Raw genomic sequence first — 23,764 nt, 5'->3', positions numbered from 1 at the left:
GAGCCATAGCCAAATAGTTTTTAAATCAAAGTGGAAAAAGACTTTCAATTATAGGATACAATTTAGAAGACATAAAATAAAATATTAGAAAAGACAAAAAGAATGCCGACTGATGGCCCACTCCTATAATCCCAGCACTTTGGGAGGCTGAGGTGAGTGGATTGCTTGTGCTCACAAGTTTTAGACCATCCTGAGCAACATGGGGAAAACCTGTCTCTACAAAACTAGCCAGGTGTGGTGGTGCATGTCTGCAGTCCCAGCTACTCGGGACGTTGAGGTGGGAGGACGGCTTGAGCCCAGACTGCGGAGGTCATAGTGAGCTGACATCACATCACTACTCTCCAGCCTGGCTGATAGAGTCAGACCTTTTCACAAGACAAACAAAATAACAACAACAACACAACAAAACCCTCAAAACCAAAAGCTATGTTTAGCATGACATGAACCATCATAATCAAAATATAAATAAACTGTGGCCAGGCATGGTGGCTCACCCCTGTAATCCTAGCACTTTGGAAGGCCAAGGCAGTCAGATCACCTGAGGTCAGGAGTATGAAACCAGCCTGGCCAAAATGGTGAAACCTGGTCTCTACCAAAAATACAAAAATTAGCCGAGTGTGGTGACGCATGCCTGTAATCCCAGCTGCTCGAAAGGCTGAGCAAGAGAATGGATTGAACCCGATAGGCGAAAGTTGCAGTGAGCCAAGATCACGCCTCTGCACTCCAGCCTGCGTGACAGAGCGAGACTCCATCCCAAAAGATAAATTAATAAATTAATAAAATTAAATAAACAGGGAGATTTTTTTGGTAATATATGTTATAGCCAAAGTATAAATTTTCTCTACTGATAAAAAGTTTTCTAAAATGATATTAATAATTCAAAATCCAAAAAGCTAATAGGAAAATAACTTTCAGTCATGATTCACAATTTCTAGAAAATAAAAATGGCTCCTAAACTATGGAAAGAGGAGAAATGCAACTCATAATAAAAAACATGCCAATTAAAATTACAGAGTTATATTTTACTTACCAAAATATAAAAGGCCATAAAGTTTGATAGCTTATAGGGTGGGGATGGAGTGGCATCAGGTACCCTCACTCATTTCTGCTGAGGATGCAGATGGATACAACTTCCAGTGAAGGCAATTTTCAACATATGTAAGCATATATAAAATAGCATCCTTTTCTCTCTGTAATTCCTCATCTAGGAATTTATCTTAGAGATATATTTGTGCATGTTCAAAAGATCTACATACTAAGTTAATGAATGCAGTGTTATTTACAGTACAAGACTGGTGACAGCCAAAATGGCCATCAACACTGTAAAAATTATGGTCTATCTATGCGATAGAATACTCTGTAGCTGCACAGAAAGAACAACAAACCTAATATAAAAGGCCCTCCAGAATTTGTTAGATTTTTTAAAAAGAACGCATGCCAATGTATATTGTATGACAAAAAATATATAGTTGTTTTATTATTAAATATTTGTGAATTAATATAAACTTATTACTGAGTATAATAGGATATGTCTTTGTTAACAAGGCAAGGATGCCTGAGGGTCTAAAATGGGAATGACAGTTTTCAGCGCATGCATTTAAAGATTATTTTTTAAAGCTTTGACTTCATTACCATGTCACAAATAAATTTTCAAACGAAAAACATAAATTTAATGATCTAGCTAAGAGAGGGAGATAGAGATATGAGAAGATTGAGGCAGGATGAAAAAATGAAGACAATGAGTACAGAAAACTTTTTGGAGAATTTTTTTTTTCCAAAGGAAAGAAGACAGGTCAGGCTGTGGATAGAGATGAATGGTTGCTTAGATGGTGTTTTAAGCCAAGAATAGGATGCGGTGTTTCAATTACAGTAGAAGGATCCATTAGAGAAGGAAACATTGAAGATGCAGAAGGGAGAAGTAATAATGCTATGAAATGTTTCTAGGGAGGGAACGGGGAAACTGCACAAATGGAAAGGGTGGTTTCAAACAGGAATTTGCAGAGCCCATTTCCTGGCATGAGAGAAAATACAGAGAGATGTGCTCAGAGGCAGATGGGCAGGTAGGTTCGCTCTGGGGAGATTGAGTAATTCTCAGAAGAGCATCACCTGACAGAGATTTAAAAAAAATAAAAAGTACGCAGTTTCAGGAGAGAGAATATGGCGTGAAGATTTTCCTTTGGAGAGTGAGAGGCAATTATGGAAATGTCACATGATGGTTCAGGAGATATAAGTGAATACTTCAGGCTCAAAGTCATAAATGTAGAGTGAAACCGCTAGGCATGGTTGTGTGTTGAGCTCCAGCCACACTCTGTGCTATGGGAACAGGCATGAAGTTAGTGGAGAGCTCGATTCAACCAGGGCAAAAGATGAACATATGCTTCAGCAAGGACATATATGCATGACGAATAAACACACAAAAAGATGCTCAACATCACTAATGTTTAGGGCAATAAATAAAAACTACAATGAGATACCAGTCTACCCTCTTAATATAGCTAAAATATAAAATGCTGATAGTTTTAAATATTGGCTGAGATTTGAAGGAATTGGAGGTCTCATACACTGCCAGTGAGAAAGCAAAATAGTAGAGCTACTCTGGAAAATCCTTTTGCATTTTCATACAATCCAGCAATTTAGCCATTAAATTTATCCAAGAAACTGGAAAACTTTGTTCACTTAAATATCTATACACATATGTTTATATTTGTTTTATTTTTAAATGCCACAATAGAAAAAACAGCAATGTCCTTTCGCTTATGATTAGTGAAACGAAGCATAGTATATCCATACAATGGAACACTACTCAGCAGTTTAAAAATAAATCAGCTATAAGCTATTGATACCTGCAAAAAGTTGGGTGGATCTTGAGGACATTATGCTGAATTTAAAAAGCCAAAGTCAAAAGATTAGATACAGTATGATTCCATTTAGTAACACTTTTGAAATGACAATGATTAGAGGGGTTTGGGAAGAAACAAACTGCGGGTGTGACAGTAGCAGGAGCCCAGGGGAATTCTTCTGTGGTGAAGAAATACTTCTATATTCAATGTGATTGTGTTTATGAATCTACACCTGTGACAAAATATTATGGAATGAAACATAGAGGAATATCTCACTCCAAAAATGAGTGCATGCAAACACTAATAAAATTTGGTAACAATGTACTGTAGATACTCGGTGAAATCTCATAAGATTTGTAATGTAGATAATTAGATGGTACCAATGTCAATTTCCTGGTTTTAGTGCTACATTTACTTAACATGTCAGTATTGCTATAGGTTGGGTGATGGGCATACAGGAACTCTCTGTACCATTTTAGTAACTTCTTCATAGTCTACAATTAATTCAGAATGAAAACTTAAAAGCAACTGAAATGCCTCTTCCTTGTATGGACTACCTTTATGGATATTGAAGTCACCAAGAATGAGGACATGGGGTATGCTGGAAGGAAGTTTGTAAACCAGGCACATAGGCTAGAAGGTAATATAATTAGCATTCATACACCCAACACAAAATTAAGCGCATATTAAATTTTTATCATATTTGTTTCTAGTAACTCTTAAAAATAAATACATACATTTTACAGATACAATTTAAGGCTGAATCCTACATCTTTACTCTCACCAATAATTACACATATCTTTGATAAGAAGGCAAGGGTGCCTGCACACCTGGAATGGGAATGACAACTGTCTTCAACTTCAGAATGTCTGAGTTTGGTATGTATTATTCTGTCACATGTGTAGCAGCATGTTAAAACAGGAATATTAAACTAAATTTCAAGTCACTATAAATATTACGTTACAAAAGAGTTGCAAGGTGACACAGAATTTGAATAGCAATTTTTGGACATCCATATCAAGGCTATGCAGAGTTTAGATTTGAATTTTTATGTGACAAATAAAATGTTGAATTTAATTCAAAAATTAACTATCTCCCCTACTCCCAGTATGGGCCTTTTGTAGGTAAAAATGCTGCTCCAGAAAAGAGGCTGCATTCCATTGCTTCTCTCTTCTCCCCTAACCCCCACCTGTTTTATTATTATTATTTTAATTTTTTAATTGTTTTATCTATGCCTTCTGGCCCTGGAGGGCTGGATGCATCCCAGTGAGGAGGGTAAGGATAGCAAGGCATTGACTTTGTGGCATGTCCTGTTGGCCTGACTTGCCTGGCCCTCTCTGGACTTTACGTTATTATAGAGCTCACTCCTACAAATATCATAAAACTAACATCAAGCTCTATCACTTCAAGACCACAAAAGATAATGCTCATTATTCAGAGCACTCCAGTCTTGTGATTCTATTTAAGAGGGATCTTGCCATCATGACCAAATATGTAGAGTGACACAAGGAATAAAACTCTGGTGTGAATCATTCACCATTTCCTAAAAAACTCTATGCTTTTATTAACAGTGCCACTGTAAATTCTCTCTTCTCCCATTTCCATCTGTGCAGATCCTATTTACCTCTCCTTGCCCAATATAAAAATTTAAGTGACTGGCACAATTTACAGAGGGTATAATTATAATAATAATGCTAGGTCAATTGTAGTCATCAGTTAAAATTCTACCTATTACATGAAGCCTTCCATGATCCACTCACTTCTACACACACACTCAGGAATGAGATCTACTCTGTCTCTGCTCTCCTTCCTTGTGTTTGCATCCTGCAAAGCTCCAGAATAACTGAACCAATATGATGGGCATGAGCATTGAGATTTCTTCTTCTATACTCTGCTGTAACTGCTAGATAACAGCAAACAAATGTCATCTCTGTCTATAGCCAGCATTGATAACATTGACACTAATTGTGCCCAACTGATACCACACTTTCATACAGAACAAGCATCAGAGCAGTCTCTTTGGATTCTAGGTCTCTTCCACATAGGTGGGAAGAACACATGCTTACTGAGATTATAGTCACTGTGTAGTGACATAAATTTCTCAGGCAACCTGGATCACAACACTAGTTATCTTCAGTCCATGGTTATGTTAAAGTCACACTTTACCCACATGTTCTGAAAAGAGATACCTGAACACAAATGCACAAATGGCACAGTTTCAGACTGGGGCAATCCCATAACCTCACTTTTGCTTGGTTTGCCTGGAATAAGCATGCGACCCATGTTGGCCATGCAGTCAGCTTGAGAATCCCAAATCCCTGAAACCAGGTCCAGTGTTCTTCTCATTCTAGCACTTGCACATTCTTCCCTCCGTATGCTGGGATTTCTAGAAGCTGAACTGGGTTTGCCTGGAGGCAAGGGCTTCTTCTGCAGGAGTGCAAGGTAGTGGTAGTAGGTAGTTCTGCAATGCCTGTGACCTAAGCACCTACAGGATCTCTAGAAAATGCTTTCAGGAATTGTGCATTGGTGTGATGTTAGACTATAGACTGAGCACTATTGTAAGATTTAGCCTTTTCATAAAACCAATTTGTGAGAGTGTTTTTATGAAGAGAGAGTCTGTCTCTAAGGACATTATTTTGCTTCATATCTGATAATTCAATGGAATGTAGAGATAACAGAGTTCATTTATTCAGAATCGAGCTCCTAACTTCAGTAATGCCTCCAGTCATAGAAGGGAATATGGTTTCAGGGGAACATAGTCTGAGAGATTAATAAGGAAACTTCCTTTTTGATACCATCAGGTAGGAAACATGTATAAATATGAGTTTAGCGTTGTGGACAGGAACTCCTATTATCACAATGAAAATTGCAGAAAAAGTTTTCGGTATAAGATAAGAGGAAAAATGTGTTGGTAATATCAAGGAGAATCTAAACATTGTACTGTCAGACTAATGCTTTCCGTGGGTGAAAACTGGAACTGTCAGATTAGATAAACATCTATTCAACGATCTTGAGTTACCACTGAGACATTGCTGAGGCACAACACTAAGAAAACACATGTAATTGTCAAGGGTGGCAGGACAGTGTTGCTCTCAAAGTCCTGCCTGACTGACAGGGCAGAGGCTCTTCCTCACTGCTCCAATCGGCTTCCCCACAGCTCCAGGGTTTCCTGAGGAAGACGCCGTCCACCTTCATCTACCTCAGGCGTGTCCTGCAGAGCCCTCTGGAGAACCAGCTTCAGGTTCTGCCTATTTTGACGCTGCCTAAAGGAGCCCACGAAGACGTAAATGATGGGGTTGGCACTACTGTTTAGAGAGGACAGGAAAATGGAAACTAGATGGACATGACAGAAAATGCCTTCCAAATCCAGGTGAATCCCAGTAGACAGGGCCCACTGAATGCTGAAGGGCAGGCCGTAGAGTAGGAAGACCAGCACTTTGAGCAGGATGGTCATGTATCTTCTGGGATCCACAGAGTCCTGACCAGCAGGACCAGGCTGGACTTACAGAGAACCATACATAAAAAAATCAGCCACAGGACTGTGATGAAATCTGATGTTTGGCACCAAAGAGAACCAGGATCACTAAGCAGGAAGTCACAGAACCTCCACTGCAGGATGCTCCACAGCAGGGACAGGACCCATAGCAGGAAACACACGACTACTGACAGGTGTGTGGGGCGGCGGCAGCGGTACCAGATGGGCCACAGGACTGACAGGCAGCGCTTGGTGCTCATGGTGCTCAGCATGCTCAGGCCTGTAAAGTAGAGAAAGGTCATCACAGGAATGAGGATTTTGGAGATGGGATGACAGATATTGATGAGTGAGGCGGAACATATAACGTTGCCGCTGAGGAAGAGGAAGTCGGCCATGGACAGGTTGAGGATGTAGATGGAGAAGGCGTTCCTGCTCATGCAGAAGCCCAGGAGCCAGAGCACAACTGCGTTTCCTGTCAGCCTGACAAGGGAAATGATGCACGTCAGGACCGTGAGGCTCAGGGTCCGCTTATAGCAAGGAGTCTCCTCAGTTCCGTTGATTGGTGTCAGTTCTGTATCCAAGGCTGGGATGGTTGGATTCATGCTCAGAAACCCTAATCTGGTGTCCCTGGGAACACAAACCAGATGTGATCACCAGCTGTATGATCTCTGATTCTCCCCACCACCCTGCCATGTGGGATTTACTGTTCTCATTTTAAAGAGGAGAGAAACAGAGGCTCACAGAGAATAAGTCACCTATCAAAAGGTGGGAGTCCTCAAATCCAGTTTGAAATCCAGTTCTTGCTGACTCTGAAGCCTGACCTCTCCTTATTGCCACACAAGTTCTGCACTGACATGGGAATAACATTAGGATCAAAACACCCCCACTCAAGTGGCCAGGGCTGTGGACCCGATCATTACTCTATCCTGGGCCTGAAATTTTCTCTCAGGTGGAGGAATTCAGATACACAAAGAGGTGGTTGTGACACCCCTCATGACTAGGACTGGTCATCCATGGACAGGAAAGAAGACCATGAACTATGAACTGGAGGAAAATGTGACCTTTCCTAGGATAAACGTGAAAATGGCTGGGCCTGGTGGGTGAGAAATAACTCAGTGTGTCTGTCATTGCAGACAGGACCACATTTTACGTTTTATACTCCTGGTGTCTATTTTCATGAGCAGCACACTGTGCTCTTCATAAATATTCATTCAATGAATGAATGCATGCATGAGGAGCCTAATGGTAATGGTAGATTTTGGTGAAATGGAAAATAAAAATGAAAGCACAATGTAAGGCATTAGAACACACATTTGTAATTATATGAAGAGAATTTCATTAATCAGAAATCTATTTGTGGACAGCTCTATCTGTGTTGAGAAGAATGATTGATGTGTGCCCAAAATCAGAAAATGACCACTGATGTACCTTTGAAATGAAGTGTCAGTGTAGCTTTGCTGAACACCTAGAAGCATTTTTGTACACAATGTTTGGGTAGGGTGTGGTTCTGAGCTGAACTGTTCAGCAATAGAATAGAGGAAAGAGTAAGTGTGAGTGAGGTCTGAGTGCAACTGAAGGAATATCTATGGGGGACTAGTAAGTGTTCTGCTCCGTATACACAATGTAATCCCATTTCTTTCTCTCTTTCAGGAGATCTGTGGTTCATTTCTCTGTTGATGAAAGTATTTGTATTAGCAGAGTCCATGAGGGAAATAGGGCTAGTATAGGGCTTGGAGTATAAAGAGAGATTCAGGCAGACTTCAACTGGAGAATGAGGGCTGGGTCTAATCTGGGAGAATAACAGCAGCTGATTGAGAGTTTATTAGGTATTGCCTCTTTCAATTATCAGAAGAGCCTATGAGGTAAGAATGAGTATTATTCCCAGGCCAATAATGCATTGGAGCACAAAAAGAATGAATTATTTGTCCTGGGACTTATATAGTATGAATTTGAGCCCAGTGGGGCTGACTCATGATCCAGTCTTTGACCAGCCCTTTCGAACCAGCACAATTCTGTGTCGATTATACATGTTAGAGGGAGTAAAGCAACAGAGTGATTCTCAAGTAAAATCCAAGTTGGCAGTCAAAATTGTGGGTTGAAAAAAATACCAAACTCCAGATAGAGAATGAGAAGCTAATCAAATAGGGAACAATATAGAGGAGAGTGAAAGTCATTTAGGAACAAATTCAGGAGTTCCTTTTTGCCTATCTGAGGCCACCTTTGCTCTGGAATTCAAGAATTCACATGGACAGGAGGCTTCCATGTGGAAAGAAGATGCACCCTCTGCTGGGAGTACAGAGAATCGTTTCAGTAGGATTGATACCAATTCTTCTTTGAATGTCTGGTAGAATTCAGCTGTGAATCCATCTAGTCCTCTACTTTTTTTGTTGGCAATTTTTAAAATTTTTATTTCAATCTCACTGTTTTTTATTGGTCTGTTCAGAGTTTCTCTTTCTTTTTGGTTTAATTTACGAGATTTATATATTTCCAGGAATTTATGCATATCCTCTAGGTTTTCTGGTTTGTGTATGTAAAGGTGTTCACAGTAGCCTTGAATGATCTTTTGTATTTCTGTAGTGTTGGTTGTAATATCTCCTGTTTCATTTCTAATTGAGCTTATTTGGACCTTCTCTGTTATTTTATTGGTTAACCTCATCAATGGTCTATCAATTTTGTCTATATTTTCAAAGAACCAGATTTCTGTTTCACTTATCTTTTGTTTGTTTGTTTGTTTGTTTCAGTATCATTTAATTCTGCTCTGATCTTTGTTATTTCTTTTCTTCTGCTAGGTTTGGGTTTAGTTTGGTCTTGCTTCTCTAGTTCCTTGAGATGTACCTTAGATTGTCTATTTGTGCTCTTTCAGACATTTTGATATGTGCATTTAATGCTATAAACTTTCCCGTTAGCACCACTTTTGCTGTATCCCAGAGGTTTTCTTCTTCTCCTTCTTATACTTTAAGCTTTAGGGTACATGTGCACAACGTGCAGGTTTGTTACATATGTATACATGTGCCATGTTGGTGTGCTGCACCCGTTAACTCGTCATTTATATTAGGTGTATCTCCTAATGCTATCCCCCTGCCACAATAGGCCCCGATGTGTGATGTTCTCCTTCCTGTGTCCAAGTGATCTCATTGTTCAATTCCCACATATGAGTGAGAACATGTGGTGTTTGGTTTTCTGTTCTTGTGATAGTTCGCTGAGAATGATGGTTTCCAGCTGCATCCATGTCCCTACAAAGGACACAAACTCATCCTTTTTTATGGCTGCATAATATTCCATGGTGTATATGTGCCACATTTTCTTAATCCAGTCTGTCACTGATGGACATTTGGGTTGATTCCAAGTCTTTGCTATTGTGAATAGTGCCACAATAAACATACATGTGCATGTGTCTTTATAGCAGCATGATTTATAATCCTTTGGGTATATACACAGTAATGGGATGGCTGGGTCAAATGGTATTTCTAGTTCTAGACCCTTGAGGGATCACTACACTGTTTTCCACAGTGGTTGAACTAGTTTACAATCCCACCAACAGTGTAAAAGTGTTCCTATTTCTCCATATCCTCTCCAGCACCTGTTGTTTCCTGACTTTTTAATGATTGCCATTCTAACTGGTGTGAGATGGTATCTCATTGTGGTTTTGATTTGCCTTTCTCTGATGGCGAGTGATGATGAACATTTTTTCATGTGTCTGTTGGCTGTATGAATGTCTTCTTTTGAGAAGTGTCTATTCATATCCTTTGCCCACTTTTTGATGGAGTTGTTTGTTTTTTTCTTGTAAATTTGTTTGAGTTCTTTGTAGGTTCTGGATATTAGCCCTTTGTCAGATGAGTAGATTGCAAAAATTTTCTCCCATTCTGTAGGTTGCCTGTTCACTCTGATGGTAGTTTCTTTTGTTGTGCAGATGCTCTTTAGTTTAATTAGATCCCATTTGTCAACTTTGGCTTTTGTTGCCATTGCTTTTGGTGTTTTAGACATGAAGTCCTTGCCCATGCCTATGTCCTGTATGGTATTACCTAGGTTTTCTTCTAGAGTTTTTATGGTTTTAGGTCTAACATTTAAGTCTCTAATCCATCTTGAATTAATTTTCATATAAGGAGTAAGGAAAGGATTCAGTTTCAATTTTTTACTTATGGCTAGCCAATTTTCCCAGCACCATTTATTAAATAGGGAATCCTTTCCCCATTACTTGTTTGTCAAAGATCAGATGGCTGTAGATGTGTGGTATTATTTCTGAGGACTCTGTTCTGTTCCATTGGTCTATATCTCTGTTTTGGTACCAGTACCATGCTGTTTTGGTTACTGTAGCCTTGTAGTATAGTTTGAAGTCAGGTAGCATGATGCCTCCAGCTTTGTTCTTTTGGCTTAGGATTGTCTTGGCAATGCAGGCTCTTTTTTGGTTCCATACGAACTTTAAAGCAGTTTTTTCCAATTCTGTGAAGAAAGTCTTTGGTAGCTTAATGGGGATCGCATTGAATCTATAAGTTACCTTGGGCAGTATGGCCATTTTCACGATATTGATTCTTCCTGTCCATGAGCATGTTATGTTCTTCCATTTGTTTGTGTCCTCTTTTATTTCACCGAGCAGTGGTTTGTAGTTCTCCTTGAAGAGGTCCTTCACATCCCTTGTAAGTTGGATTCCTAGGTATTTTATTCTCTTTGAAGCAGTTGTGGATGGGAGTTCACTCATGATTTGGCTCTCTGTTTGTCTGTTATTGGTGTATAAGAATGTTTGTTATTTTTGCACATTGATTTTGTATCCTGAGACTTTGCTGAAGTTGCTTATCAGCTTAAGGAGAGTTTGGGCTGAGATGATGGAGTTTTCTAAATATACAATCATGTCATCTGCAAACAGGGACAATTTGACTTCTTCTTTTCCTAATTGAATACCCTTGATTTCTTTCTCTTGCCTGATTGCCCTAGCCAGAACTTCCACCACTATGTTGATTAGGAGTGGTGAGAGAGGGCATCCCTGTCTTGTGCCAGTTTTCTAAGGCAATGCTTCCAGTTTTTGCCCATTCAGTATGATATTGGCTGTGGGTTTTTCATAAATTGCTCTTATTATTTTGAGATATGTTCCATCAATACCGAATTTATTGAGGGTTTTTAGCATGAAGGGCTGTTGAATTTTTTCAAAGGCCTTTTCTGCATCTATTGAGATAATCTTGTGGTTTTTGTCTTTGGTTCTCTTTATATGCTGGATTACGTTTATTGATTTGTGTATGTTGAGCCAGCCTTGCATCCCAGGGATGAAGCCCACTTAATCATGGTGGATAAGCTTTTTGATGTGCTGCTGGATTCAGTTTGCCAGTATTTTATTGAGGATTTTTGCATCGATGTTCATCAGGGATATTGTTCTAAAATTCTCTTTTTTTGTTGTGTTTCTGCCAGGCTTTGGTATCAGGATGATGTTGGCCTCATAAAATGAGTTAGGGAGGATTCTGTCTGTTTCTATTGATTGGAATGGTTTCAGAAGGAATGGTACCAGCTCCTCCTTGTACCTCTGGTAGAATTCGGCTGTGGTATCCCAGAGGTTTTAATAGGTTGTGTCCCTATTATGGTTCAGTTCATAGAATTTTAAAATTTCCATCTTGATTTCATTGTTGATCCAATGATCATTCAGGAGCAGGTTATTTAATTTCCATGTATTTGCATAGTTTTGAAGGTTCCTTTTGGAGTTGATTTCCAATTTTATTCCACTGTAGTCTGAAAGAGTACTCGCTATAATTTTGATTTTCTTAAATGTATTGAGACTTGTTTTGTGGCCTATCATATGGTCTATCTTGGAGAATATTCCATGTGCTGATGAACAGAATGTATATTCTGTAGTTGTTGGGCAGAACGTTCTGTAAATATCTGTTAAGTCCATTTGTTCTAGGGTATACTTTAAATCTATTGTTTCTTTTCTGGCTTTTTGTCTTGATGAGCTGTCTAGTGCTGTCAGTGGAGTATTGAGGTCCCACATTATTATTGTGTTACCATCTATCTCATTTATTAATTCTAGTGGTAACTGTTTTATAAACTTGGGAGCTCCAGTATTAGATGTGTATATATTTAGGATTCTAATATTTTCCTGTTGGACTAGATGTGTTATCATCATATGATGTTGGAGGCTGCACAAGTGTTTCTTATGATCAGGCACAATTGAAGCCTGTCAGTAACAATATGAACCTGTGGTCAATTAAGCAGCTGACCAATCGTTACCTCCTCCTCCTTGCTCTTGTTACCCAATAAATATGAAGGGCTCAGAAGCTTGGGTGGTGACCTTCGCTTACTAGAAGCAGGAGCTATTTTCGTCTTGTCTTCTTCTCTCTTCTCCTCATGTTGCCTTTCCTTAAAACAGTTTCTTTTTTTATTGTTGTTATCATTTCTACGTTTGTCCTTTCATTCAGTCATAATGATGGTCTCAAGCAGTAACAGTAGTAACTGCTGTAGTGACAATCTCAAGTAGTAGTTGTGGCAGTCAGCCAAAAGTGGTGTCTGAACAGGGACTAACAGGGACTATCAGGGACAAACAAAACTGAAGAGACCTGAAGGGACCCAAAGAGGCCTGCAGGGATAAATAGAGGTAAACAGAAATAGAGATGAATAGAGATAGGTAGGGAGATACAGGGACTTGCAGGAACTTGGAGGAATTAACAGGTACTATAGGGACAGATAGGGATAGATAAAGACTAGCAATATAAGGTCAGTGCCCTAAAGAGATACAAAAGTAGAGACTAGCAAAGACTAGTGGAGATTTGCAGGGACAGATAGGGTCCTATAGGGACTTGAATGAGGAAGGTCTCCTGGAACAGAAAAAACTAAAGCCCAGAAAAAACTAAAACCAACTAGACATTACAAATCTGCCTGAAGCAACATAAGGTCAGTGCTCTGAAAGAGTGCTGGTCAGTGCCCTAGAGGTACAAAGAATGAGAGGAAGAATTTGTTTATTTCCATTTCTTTTCTCTTTTTTGTTTGGAGTTTGGTATGTACCATCTTTTTGTTATTTCAGGATTTGAGAGAATTTTTTTGCCATACCTACAACATCTATCAAAAGTGCTGTAGGATGATAAAGAGAGGGAGGATGAAAATTGGCTTGTACTGTCTTGTGGCTACAGAAAGGCTAACTTTAACTTTGGCTTTCATGGATTGTAGCATGCACTGGCACCTTGAGTTGTTCAGAGGACTGGGGGTTTTCTCGGAACCTATCAAGATGTGGGAACAGAGCTTCATTGCTCTGCAGTATTGACTCAGGCAATGTCTAATTTGGTAGCTGACAGATCCAAAGGAAACCAAGGGTCAAGCACTAAAGTGGGAAAGTGTTATAAGTGTAGAAAAATTGGACATTTCAAAAAAGAACACTGCCAGACCACTGGGCAAATGGAATCTTGTAACACAGTTCCCCTCTCAACAGAAAAAAAAATGCCAGGACTTTGCCCTCATTGCAATAAAAGAAATCATTGGGCTAATCAATGTCACTCAAAATTTCATCAAAACGGCACCCCCCTGTCAGGAAGCGAGAAGGGGCCCTGGACCTGGGCTCCTCAAACTATGAGGGCATTTCCCCATCCAGGCCATAACTCTGTCTCAGGGGTGGGTTTCTGGAGGCACACTGATTCCCTTTCCCCCAGGAACACCTGGAAACACAAGATTAGATCTCCTAGAGAACAAATTATGTTAATTGAAAGAAACTCACTAAGATTCACATTGATATTTGGGGCTCTTTGCCAACAAAATACATGGGATTGATTTTGGTAAAAGTTGTCTTAACTTACAGGCCCAAGATATTGATTTTGATTGTGAAGGAGAAATTCAGGTAGTAGTAATGTCCCAAGATCTTTGGGTTTTTGAACCAGGAGAATATGTTGCTCAACTGTTGCTTGTTCCCTTTAAGTTGTACCCTTCTCTATGGGAGAGGAAGCAAGAAGGTCAGGGATTTGGAAGTGCAACTAGGAGACAGATTTATCTATCACAACCCATAGCATCTCATAGACCCTCTGTGCAGTTAAGTTTTGTGGGCTTATGGATACGGGAGCAAGAGAATGGTCTCTCATGGTAATAGATCTTGAGGATTGTTTACAAGAAGGATAAGCCTAGATTTGCTTTTTCTGTGTCTTCTGTTAATCAGAAAGAGCCTGTCTTTCATTATCAATGGAAAGTTTTACCCCACGGTAATTAACCAAAGAGGCAGAAACTGAGTTACTGCCTGTAGAACAAATGCTTCAGCAATGGCCTGCCTCCCGGCTACAGCCACAAAAGCCTTTGCTTCTGTTTTAGTAGATGGGGATAAGGGTATGCTTGTGTTTTTGCAGGAGATGGACAAGCCATGCGGGTGCCCTCAAGATGTGTGTGACCATGGAATGGGAGACTGGAGGGACCTATGAATTCCAACTATAGTCCTGGTTCCCCTAGTACGAGCCAAAAGCCAGTTGAATTTGAATTTGAACACGAAGACGGAATGAGGACCAACCAGAGTCACACTGACATCAACCCCCATAATATGGGAACAGATCAAGAAAACCACACAGGAAGCTGAGAAACTGTGGACCACCAGGGTTTCACCTTTTGCTGGAACTCAGAGGTACAATTGATGCTTAATGGACCAATGCTTTCTGACTGGGCTCCTCTCTACCCTGGATACAAGAGACCCTAACAGTTAAGCAGGAATATCCTCGCCCCTATTCAGCATGAAGAAATTGTAGAAGATGGACCTTCATCCTTCTGCAACCCTTAGGGTTAAGGGTCCTCTTGTAAAAGGGAAGGGGGAAAAATGTAAGAAGTATTCAAACGAGAGTGACTCCATTTTGAATAAGGGTTAAGAAAAATTAAGCTGGATCACCAACTGGCAATTTAGGACTGCACAGTCTGCAATTGCCTTGCTCAATTAATTTAAAAACAAAAGGATGTTGGAGGCTGTGCAAGTGTTTCTTATGATTAGGCACAACTGAAGCCTGTCAGTAATAATACGAACCTGTGATCAATTAAGCAGCTGACCAATCGTTACCTCCTCCTTGCTCTTGTTACCCAATAAATATGAAGCACTGAGAAACTCAGGTGGTGGCTTTTGCTCACTAGGAGGAGGGAACTATTTTCTTCTCTGTGTTGCCTTTCCTGAAAAGTTTTTTTTGTTGTTGTTATTATCATTTCTACGTCCCTTTGTTCAGTCATAAGGGTGATCTCAAGCAGTAACAGTAGTAACTGCTGTAATGATGGTCTCAAGTAGTAACAGTAGTAACTGTCATAGTGACAGTCTCAAGTAGTGGTTGTAGCAGTCAGCCACAATATAATATCTGTCTTTGTCTTTAACTGTTGTTGTTTTAAAGTCTGTTTTGTCTGATATAAGAATAAGAATATAAGATATAAGAATAGCTCCTCCTGCTCATGTTTAGTGTCCATTTGAGTGGACTTCTTCCACCCCTTTACAGTGTTAGTATTGAGATGTGAGGTGTAATTCTATTCATAGTGCTAGTTGTTGCCTGAATACCTTATTTTTTTCATCGTGTTATTATTTTATAGGTCCTGAGAGATTTAATCTCTGAGAAGGTTCTATTTTGGTGTATTTCAAGGTTTTATTTCAAGATTTAGAGCTCCTTTCAATAGTTCTTGTAGTGCTGGCTTGGTAGTGGCGAAATCTCTCAGCATTTGCTTGTCTAAAAAAGGCTGTATCTTTCCTTCATTTATGAAACTGTTTCATTGGATACAATATTCTTGCCTGGTAATTGTTTTGCTTAAGGAGGCTAAAGATAGGGCCCCCATCCCTTCTAGCTTGTAGGGTTTTTGCTGAGAAATCTGCTGTTAATTTGATACATTTTCATTTATGGATTACCTGATGCTTTTGCCTCACAGCTCTCAAGGTTCTTTCCTTCATCTTTCTATAACGTGACAACTGTGTGCCTAGGTGATGATCTTTCTGTGATGAATTTTATGGGATGTTTTTTGGGCTGCTTGTATTTGGGTGTCTAGATCTCTAGCAAGGTCAGGGAAATTTTCCTTGATAATTTCCTGAAATATGATTTCCCAACTTTGAGATTTTTCTTCTTCCTCAGGAACACCAATTAGTCTTACATTTGGTTGTTTAACATATTGGGAACTCCAATTATTCTTAGATTTGGTCACTTAACATAATCCCAAATTTCTTGGAGGATTTGTTCATTTTTTAAAGTTATTTTTTATTTGCCTTTGTCATACTGGGTTAATTCAAAAGCCTTGTTTTCCAACTCTGAAGTTCTTTCTTCTGCTTGTTTGAGTCTATTCAGATTTTCCAGTGTATTTTGCATTTCTCTGTGTCCTTCATTTTCAGAAGTTGTAACTTTCTAAATTTATGCTGTCTATTTCTCTGGGGAATTTTTTCTGTCCATATCCTGTAACATTTAAAATATTTCTTTTCTTTTTTTTTTTTTTTTGTGGCCATTCAGAGATCTTTTCTTGGTTTGCTGGTCAGCTAGTGTGATTTTTGAAGGGTGTGAAAGAACCTTGTTTTGTCGTAGTATCAGAATTGTTTTTCTGTTTCCTTCTCATTTGGGTATGTAGCAGGACGAGCCACAGACAAAACTCCTCAGACACTGAGTTAAAGAAGGGGTTTATTCAGCCAGGGCATTGGCAAGACTCCTGTCTCAAGAGCCAAGCTCCCCGAGTGAGCAATTCCTGTCCCTTTTAAGGGCTCACAACTCTAAGGGGGTGCGTGTGAGGGGGTTGTGATTGAGCAAGCAGGGGGTATGTGACTGGGGGCTGCATGCACCGGTAATTAGATTGGAACAAAACAGGATAGGAATTTTCACAGTGCATTTCTATACAATGTCTGTAATCTATAGAAAACATAACCGATTAGGTCAGGGGTCGATCTTTAACTACCAGGCCCAGGGTGTGGCACTGGGCTGTCTGCCTGTGGATTTCATTTCTGCCTTTCAGTTTTTACTTCTTTCTTTGGAGGCAGAAATTGGGCATAAGACGATATGAGGGGTGGTCTCCTTCCTTATTCCCCCCTTGTGAGACACTCACTCATTTTATTAGTGGGAGTTCTCACTTTCATTTTCACTACCCATGTGTTCTTGCAAGACAGAACGATAGTGATTCATATAGTACACTTGTGCTGAAGCATTTTGGTGAACTAAGGTAGCGATGAAGCTTTTTATCATTTGAAGAAGTACGGGTAGCAAACAAGGGAGCAGTAGGCAGGTTCCTATTATTATTATAACTCCTATTATAAGAATTTTAAATACTCCCAGCACTGGGAACCATTTTCCAAACATGGCCCCAGGATCAAATCCATGCCACACTTGCATGGGTACATGTGCCAGTTTTGTCATATCTCTATGTCTTCAACTACTTGCCCTTGATCATCTATGTGTAGACAGCAATTAGTAAGGTTAAATTTTCCACAGACCCCTCCTTCAGCTGCTAGCAAGTAGTCAAGAGCCAATCTATTTTGATAGATAGCATTTCTCATCTGAGTTTCTTGCTGGGCCAGAATAGTCAAGGCTGTGCCAGATTTATTAGTGATTATTTTAAAGACAGTTTGTAACCGTATGGTTCGATTGATCATGTAAAAGGGGGTCCAGTATCCCCATGAGCCATCTTGTGCCTAAGAAGCAGGCCCATAATATTGTATGATTCTCTCAGGGGGCCATTTATTATTTTTCAATTTCCTATAGCTGTGCTTCTCTTTTCGCGGGAAGCATAGACAGGGAAGCCCAGGAGTTCACCTGTTTTTATGGGCAGTAGGAAGGAAGATGGTTTAATAGTGTCAATAACACAACTACTTGTCCACTGATCAGGTAGCTTAGCATAGGCTCTATGTCCACATATCCAGTATAGCCCAGTGGGGGTTGTCTAGTCCTGGTGGGACTCTGGATGGGCCAAAACAGTCTGCAAATTTGGACATTTACTGAATGGATTTTCCTCTGTGTGGTTTGAATTCCACCATGTAGTCTTTCTACAGGAAGGGTGAAGTCCTTCTCCACTCTTGCTATACAGTATTGTCTAATGATTGAGGGTTTTACTACATAGAAATTATCGGGGTGATTCTTTTGAGCTGGGAATTCATCAGGAACTGGGTCTGTAGGTACTAATTCTCGGGCTTCCCATGGCCATTGATCTCCTATTACAGTTCCTCCACATACATAACATGAAGTGACATTGAGAGACTGGGCTACATGCTTGGCTAATTGCAAAAATATATTTCTTGTTTTTCCTGGAATTTCTGGTACTGGCACATTTAGTTCATCATAGAAATTTTGAAACACTGGCTCAGGAAAGCATTTGTAAACTTCTCCTCTAACCAAGATATTTACGTGAGGATCCAGTCCAGCCCCATTGATTCCTAAGGTCACATGTTCCTCTTTTTTCCAGCAAGGATCAAGGGGATTGGTTATTACTAGCTCTAAGGGGTTACATTGTCCCTTAGTATGGGAAGGGCCATTTTTTCCTTTCTGAAGGTGGACTGGATCCTTTTCATTTTTTTTTTTTTAATCCAAGTGCCCTAAATGACACAAGACAAGTATTTGCATTTATTAATGTATGACAGATATACTTATTTTCTGCCTCATAGCCTCTTTTCTAATTAAGAGAACCTCACCCTACTCCTAACTTATTACTATTAATGACAGCACAGGCATCAAATTTTAAGGTGACTTTTTGGGTGACCCTTTTTCTTCTGTTTTGGCTAACACTTATATTGCTTATGAGCCCCCACCAGTCCTTAGTTCTTAATCTTGTTTTAAAAACTGTGGTCATGGGAGGCTCAGATGGGTCATAACACACATCAGGTTGGTCATTTCCTGAGCTACATACCTTGTATAGAATAACATACAAACAAGTTCTTTTAAGAGTTCCAGTACACTTATAATAACCATAAAATAATAGGACTGTAGCAACCTTTTGTCCTACTTCAGTGACTTGATATATGCACTGGGAACGGCCCTCAGTCTGAGGAAGGTCAGTTGAAGTCCTTACTGTAAAAGTTCAAATTTTAAGGAAAATGAGTCCCATGATGAGTTTCCTCATGCTTTGGCCATGCGTGGACCAGTCAGCTTCTGGGTGTGACTAGAGCAGGGCTTGTCATCTTCTTCAGAGTCACTTTGCAGGGGCTGGTGAAGCTGCTCCCGTCCATATACTGCTCAGTCTACTGATGTTTAAGGATGGTCTCGGAGGTTGGGCCTGCTAGAATAAACTGAGTCCAACACCTCTATACAGTTATGCTCAACTGGGCTCTCTGATACCAGGAGCAAGGTGGTGGGGTTTTAGGGTGTTGCAAACTTAAATGGTTATGTGGGGATTTTCACATAGCAAGCTTTGGTACTTGGTTAAACTAACATTTGTTAACCAATGATGTCCTTTGGTAGTCATTAAAGTTACCACAGCTTGGAGGACCTTTATATTCAGATTTTGCCTAAGGGTTAGTTTATCTGCTTCTTGTGCTATCAGGGACATTACTGCTAGGGCCCTTAGACCTGGGGGTCAGGCTTTGGAAACCCTGTCTAGTTGTTTTCAGAGATAGGCCACTGGCCTTGGCCAGGGCCCCACAGTCGGGGTTAAAACTCCAACTGCCATTTTTTCTTCTTCTGACACATAGAGTGTAAAGAGTTTTGTCAGGTCAGGTAGCCTTAGGGCTGGGGCTGACATGAGTTTTTCTTTTAACTCATGAAAAGCTCGTTGCTTTTGGTTGTAATAGATATAGTTTAATCTACATTTTTATTAACTGTCACCCACCAAAATATTGACTTAAATCCTGCAGCTATTTGATTTCAAGCTTTAAATCAACGTGGTATTCCTCATGGGACTCCAATTGTGTCTAAATAGACATGAGAGTTGAAAGACCCATAAGGGGCTTCTCTTGCTTTATGATGTCTTATTTTTTTTCTTCTGGTTGATGAAATGCCAGGGTGAAAGGGATAGCCAATTGGACTAAAGTACAAGTGCCACTCCAGTTATTTGGCAGAGTGCCCAGTAAAAGTCCACCACAATACCACCACACATCCACTTGGGGACGAACAAGGGCTGACTGATTGATAAGCTCTTGAAAATTCTTAAGCTCACTGCATCCTTTCATGTCTCCAAGGAATGCTAAGTTTCCTCCCTGTTAGAGACACAAAGTGAACTTAGTGTTGGGAGAGGGAAGGTGGATGACACCCTTGGGGGCTGACCTGTAGGGTGCCAGACTTTGGGATATAGCAGAGAGAGCTTGGCATGGCTTATTACCCCTGGCTGTAGAATCCTGGAAAAGGGCTACCATGCATCCCACACCTGGTCAATTGTAGGACCACCTTAGTGGAAAGGGGACAATCTGGGCCTCTGGCCTGCCAGGTACACAAGCATAACAATTGCTTTTGTTTAACGTGCAGATGGAATATTTGATCCATTTTAACCAGGCATTTGCATCTTGGTATCATGCCTTAATTGCTAAAGTTTGTTTTAAGTCTTTAACTTCTATGATCCTCTAGTAAAATGAATGTATAGTTTTAGGAAATTACAAAAACTGGTTGGGGCAGTCCATCCTTGCTCTGTAGTGGTGCACAGAACACTGGATCAACTATGGCATGAAAGCTCTACATTGGGGGGCAAGAATCATGGTTGGCACTGGGGTCGTTATTGAAATCTCCCCAGATTAAATGGTCCTAGTTTACTAATGCCTAGTCTGAGGAGAGTCCAGAGGGACAGAAGTACTTTTATGAAGTAGAAAGCTGTCTTTGACTGGGCAAGTCCTCACAGGGTATAACAAGGCAAGCATTAAATGCAATAGTTTGAGGCAAAATTGACTTGGTTATGTTAATAACTAGATGGTCAGCAATAGAATGAGGAAACAAGAAAGTAATAGAATGGATGAAAAGAGTTAAATTTTTCTTAGCTTTAGTTTGGTAGGGTTTTCCCCTGGGACTATGGCCCACGACTCTGGAGGGGGTGGCACTTTCTTGACTCAGGTGTGATGAGTCCATCCTTTTTTTTTTTTTTTTTTTTTTCTTTTTGTGCTGTACAAATGGCAGTCTCCATGGTTAGCAGCACAAAGTAGGGTCCTTCCCAGGCTGGCTCGTGCTTTTCTTCTTTCCACCTTTTGATGAGAACATGATCTTCAGGCTGGTGCTGGTTTACTGGAAATTCTAGGGGTGGTACATGTGTTAAAAGACTTTTAGGGTTTTTTTTTTTTTTTTTTTTTTTTTTTTTTTGCAAGAAAGGAAAGTGGAAGATAAACCAACTATATAATTTTTAAGAAATTGACCTTTTGTTTTAAATGTGGGGACCTTGGCAGTGGACTTTATAGTCCTTAGTGCCTTTTTACTGAGAAATTTCCTTTAGCAACTATTTTTATTAGTTTTTAAATCAAAGAAAGCCAAATACCATTTTACATTTCACAATGCTTCTCATATGATTTTTATGCCAGATAAGCTAAATTTTATTTTATATTCATGTATTATTAATGTTAAACCTAATTTTAATAAAACCTTGTAGACATATTTATTTAATTTTTAATTGTTTGACCATAAGGTAGGATTTTATAGACTGTTTTTAACCTTCTATAATTTTTGCTAAAGAGCAGGTTGGTGCTTTAAGAAAAACCTATCATGCTTTAATGTTCAGAACACAGAAAAACTGGATAATACTTCTTTAACTTTAGCTAATATGTTTACACACAGAATTTTCTTTACAATTAACGTTTTAAAACTTGCTTAAACTTTCAAAACAATAATTTTTTTTTTAACTTTTTAATGTAGGTAAAAATGTACATTCTTATGCCTCCTTATAATCCTTTTACCAAAGGTATATTTTACTTTTCTTATACACCTTGCACATAAAGTGTTTTTTTTTTAAAAAAAATAGTTTTATATTCAGAAGGTCTAGTAATTTTTAAATTATACAACATTTTTTGCATAAATTCTTTTTTATAACATTTTTCTTTTTCATGACTTTCGCAGGCAATTCTTCGACATGCCTCAACTTTCTGACTTACTACAAATATTTCTTTAACAGCCAGTTAATTTATTTCAGAACAAGAATTTACCATATAATACTCTTTTTATATAAATTCTGCCCCCCTATTTTTCTTTTTTTTTTTTCCTTAGGACTTCTGAACTGGTGAGGTGTGCTCACTTTGAGGCTTCCTCTAAAAGTTATTTATTTATTTATTTGTTAGCAAAGTAGTAGTTGCTACTATAGATTGAATGCATTTGGGCCATCCGCGGGTTACTGGGTTAAGGATTTTTAATGGGAAGGCCTCAGTGCTTTTGGGATATGCCCTTGTTTACACTGACAACAAAGTGGTATTGGAGTGTTATAGGGTTATGGAGAATACCTTCAATTATCAATTATAGGTTTTAAATTTATCTTGGTTTTTAAAGGAATAGGGTACACCTTTTTATTTTTCTTAACTACTTGTATATCTCTCTTTCTGTCTTTGACTTTGTCTCTCTCTTTGATTTTCGTTTTGCCTCTGTCTCTTCCTCTCTCTCTCTGCCCTTTCTCTCTCTCTCCCCCTCCCTTCCTCTTTCTCTTTCTCCCTCCCTCCTTGACTCCCTCTTTGTCTCTTCCTCTCTCTCTTTGCCCCTTTTCTTCTCTGTCTCTCTCCTTTCTCTCTGCTGGTCTTTTCTTGCCTCTGCCAGCTGCTTATGCTGCTGCTTATGCTCCAGTTCTCTCAACCACTGTGTGTTGGGGGTGGGGGGTCTAAAACCAGCTGTAACCAAGTGTCTATGTATAGGAACTGGTCTGGGTTCCCTGGCTTATGTGTTACCTTGTGCCATACCTTTGAAACAAGGGACCTGTCCAGGCTTCCTCCTCCTTCTTCTTTTTTTTTTTTTTGAGAGAAGTCTTGCTCTGCGGCCCAGGCTGGAGTACAGTGGTGCCATCTTGGCTCACTGCAAGCTCTACCTCCCAGGTTCATGCCATTGTCCTGCTTCAGCCTCCCCAGTAGCTGGTACCACAGGTGCCTGCCATTGCGCCCAGCTAATTTTTTTGAATTTTTAGTAGAGACAGGGTTTCACCGTGTTATCCAGGATGGTCTCAATCTCCTGACCTTGTGATCCACCCACTTCAGCCTCCCAGACTGCTGAGATTACAGGCATGAGTCACCGCACCTGGCCCAGGCTTCCTTCTAATGGCCAACCTACCTCTAATGCTGGCCAGTCTATCTTACATGAAGTTTTAAGTTTTCCTAGTGTCATAGTACTCCATAGTCTCCTTTAAATTATTTTTTTGAAATTTTTCAACATAGTTCCTAGTAGGGTGGTCTTATTTGTGTCTGATGTAAGACACACACTTACATCACATGCACACCACAAAACAAAGAATGGGTAAAAAGGGCACACACACTTTTGCAGTTTGTACCAAACCAAAATCAAAACCAAAATCAGAGTATCCAGAAATCCAAGCCAGGTCAAAACCAAAACCAAAGTATCAAGCAAGCCAAGTCAAGTCAAAAACAAAAACCAAAATGCTGGTACAGGCACACCCTGGGTGATCAGGCCATGCTTCCAC

The 23,764-nt window shown here is 39.7% G+C and overlaps 1 protein-coding gene across 1 annotated transcript; it reads right to left on the bottom strand.

Annotated features, from left to right (window-relative positions):
• Positions 1-5,887: 5,887 nt before the first annotated feature.
• LOC103239023 (mas-related G-protein coupled receptor member X3-like) lies at positions 5,888-6,981 on the bottom strand. The gene is given in 2 exon segments (XM_037997629.2): positions 5,888-6,309; positions 6,312-6,981. Coding segments are annotated over 2 exon segments (945 nt in total). The 5' UTR covers positions 6,919-6,981; the 3' UTR covers positions 5,888-5,971.
• Between the last annotated feature and the right edge of the window lie 16,783 nt (positions 6,982-23,764).

This window comes from Chlorocebus sabaeus, chromosome 1 (assembly GCF_047675955.1).
Source record: "Chlorocebus sabaeus isolate Y175 chromosome 1, mChlSab1.0.hap1, whole genome shotgun sequence".
In the NCBI taxonomy this organism is placed as follows: Eukaryota; Metazoa; Chordata; class Mammalia; order Primates; family Cercopithecidae; genus Chlorocebus; species Chlorocebus sabaeus.
This window is presented reverse-complemented; position numbering and strand designations above follow the sequence as displayed.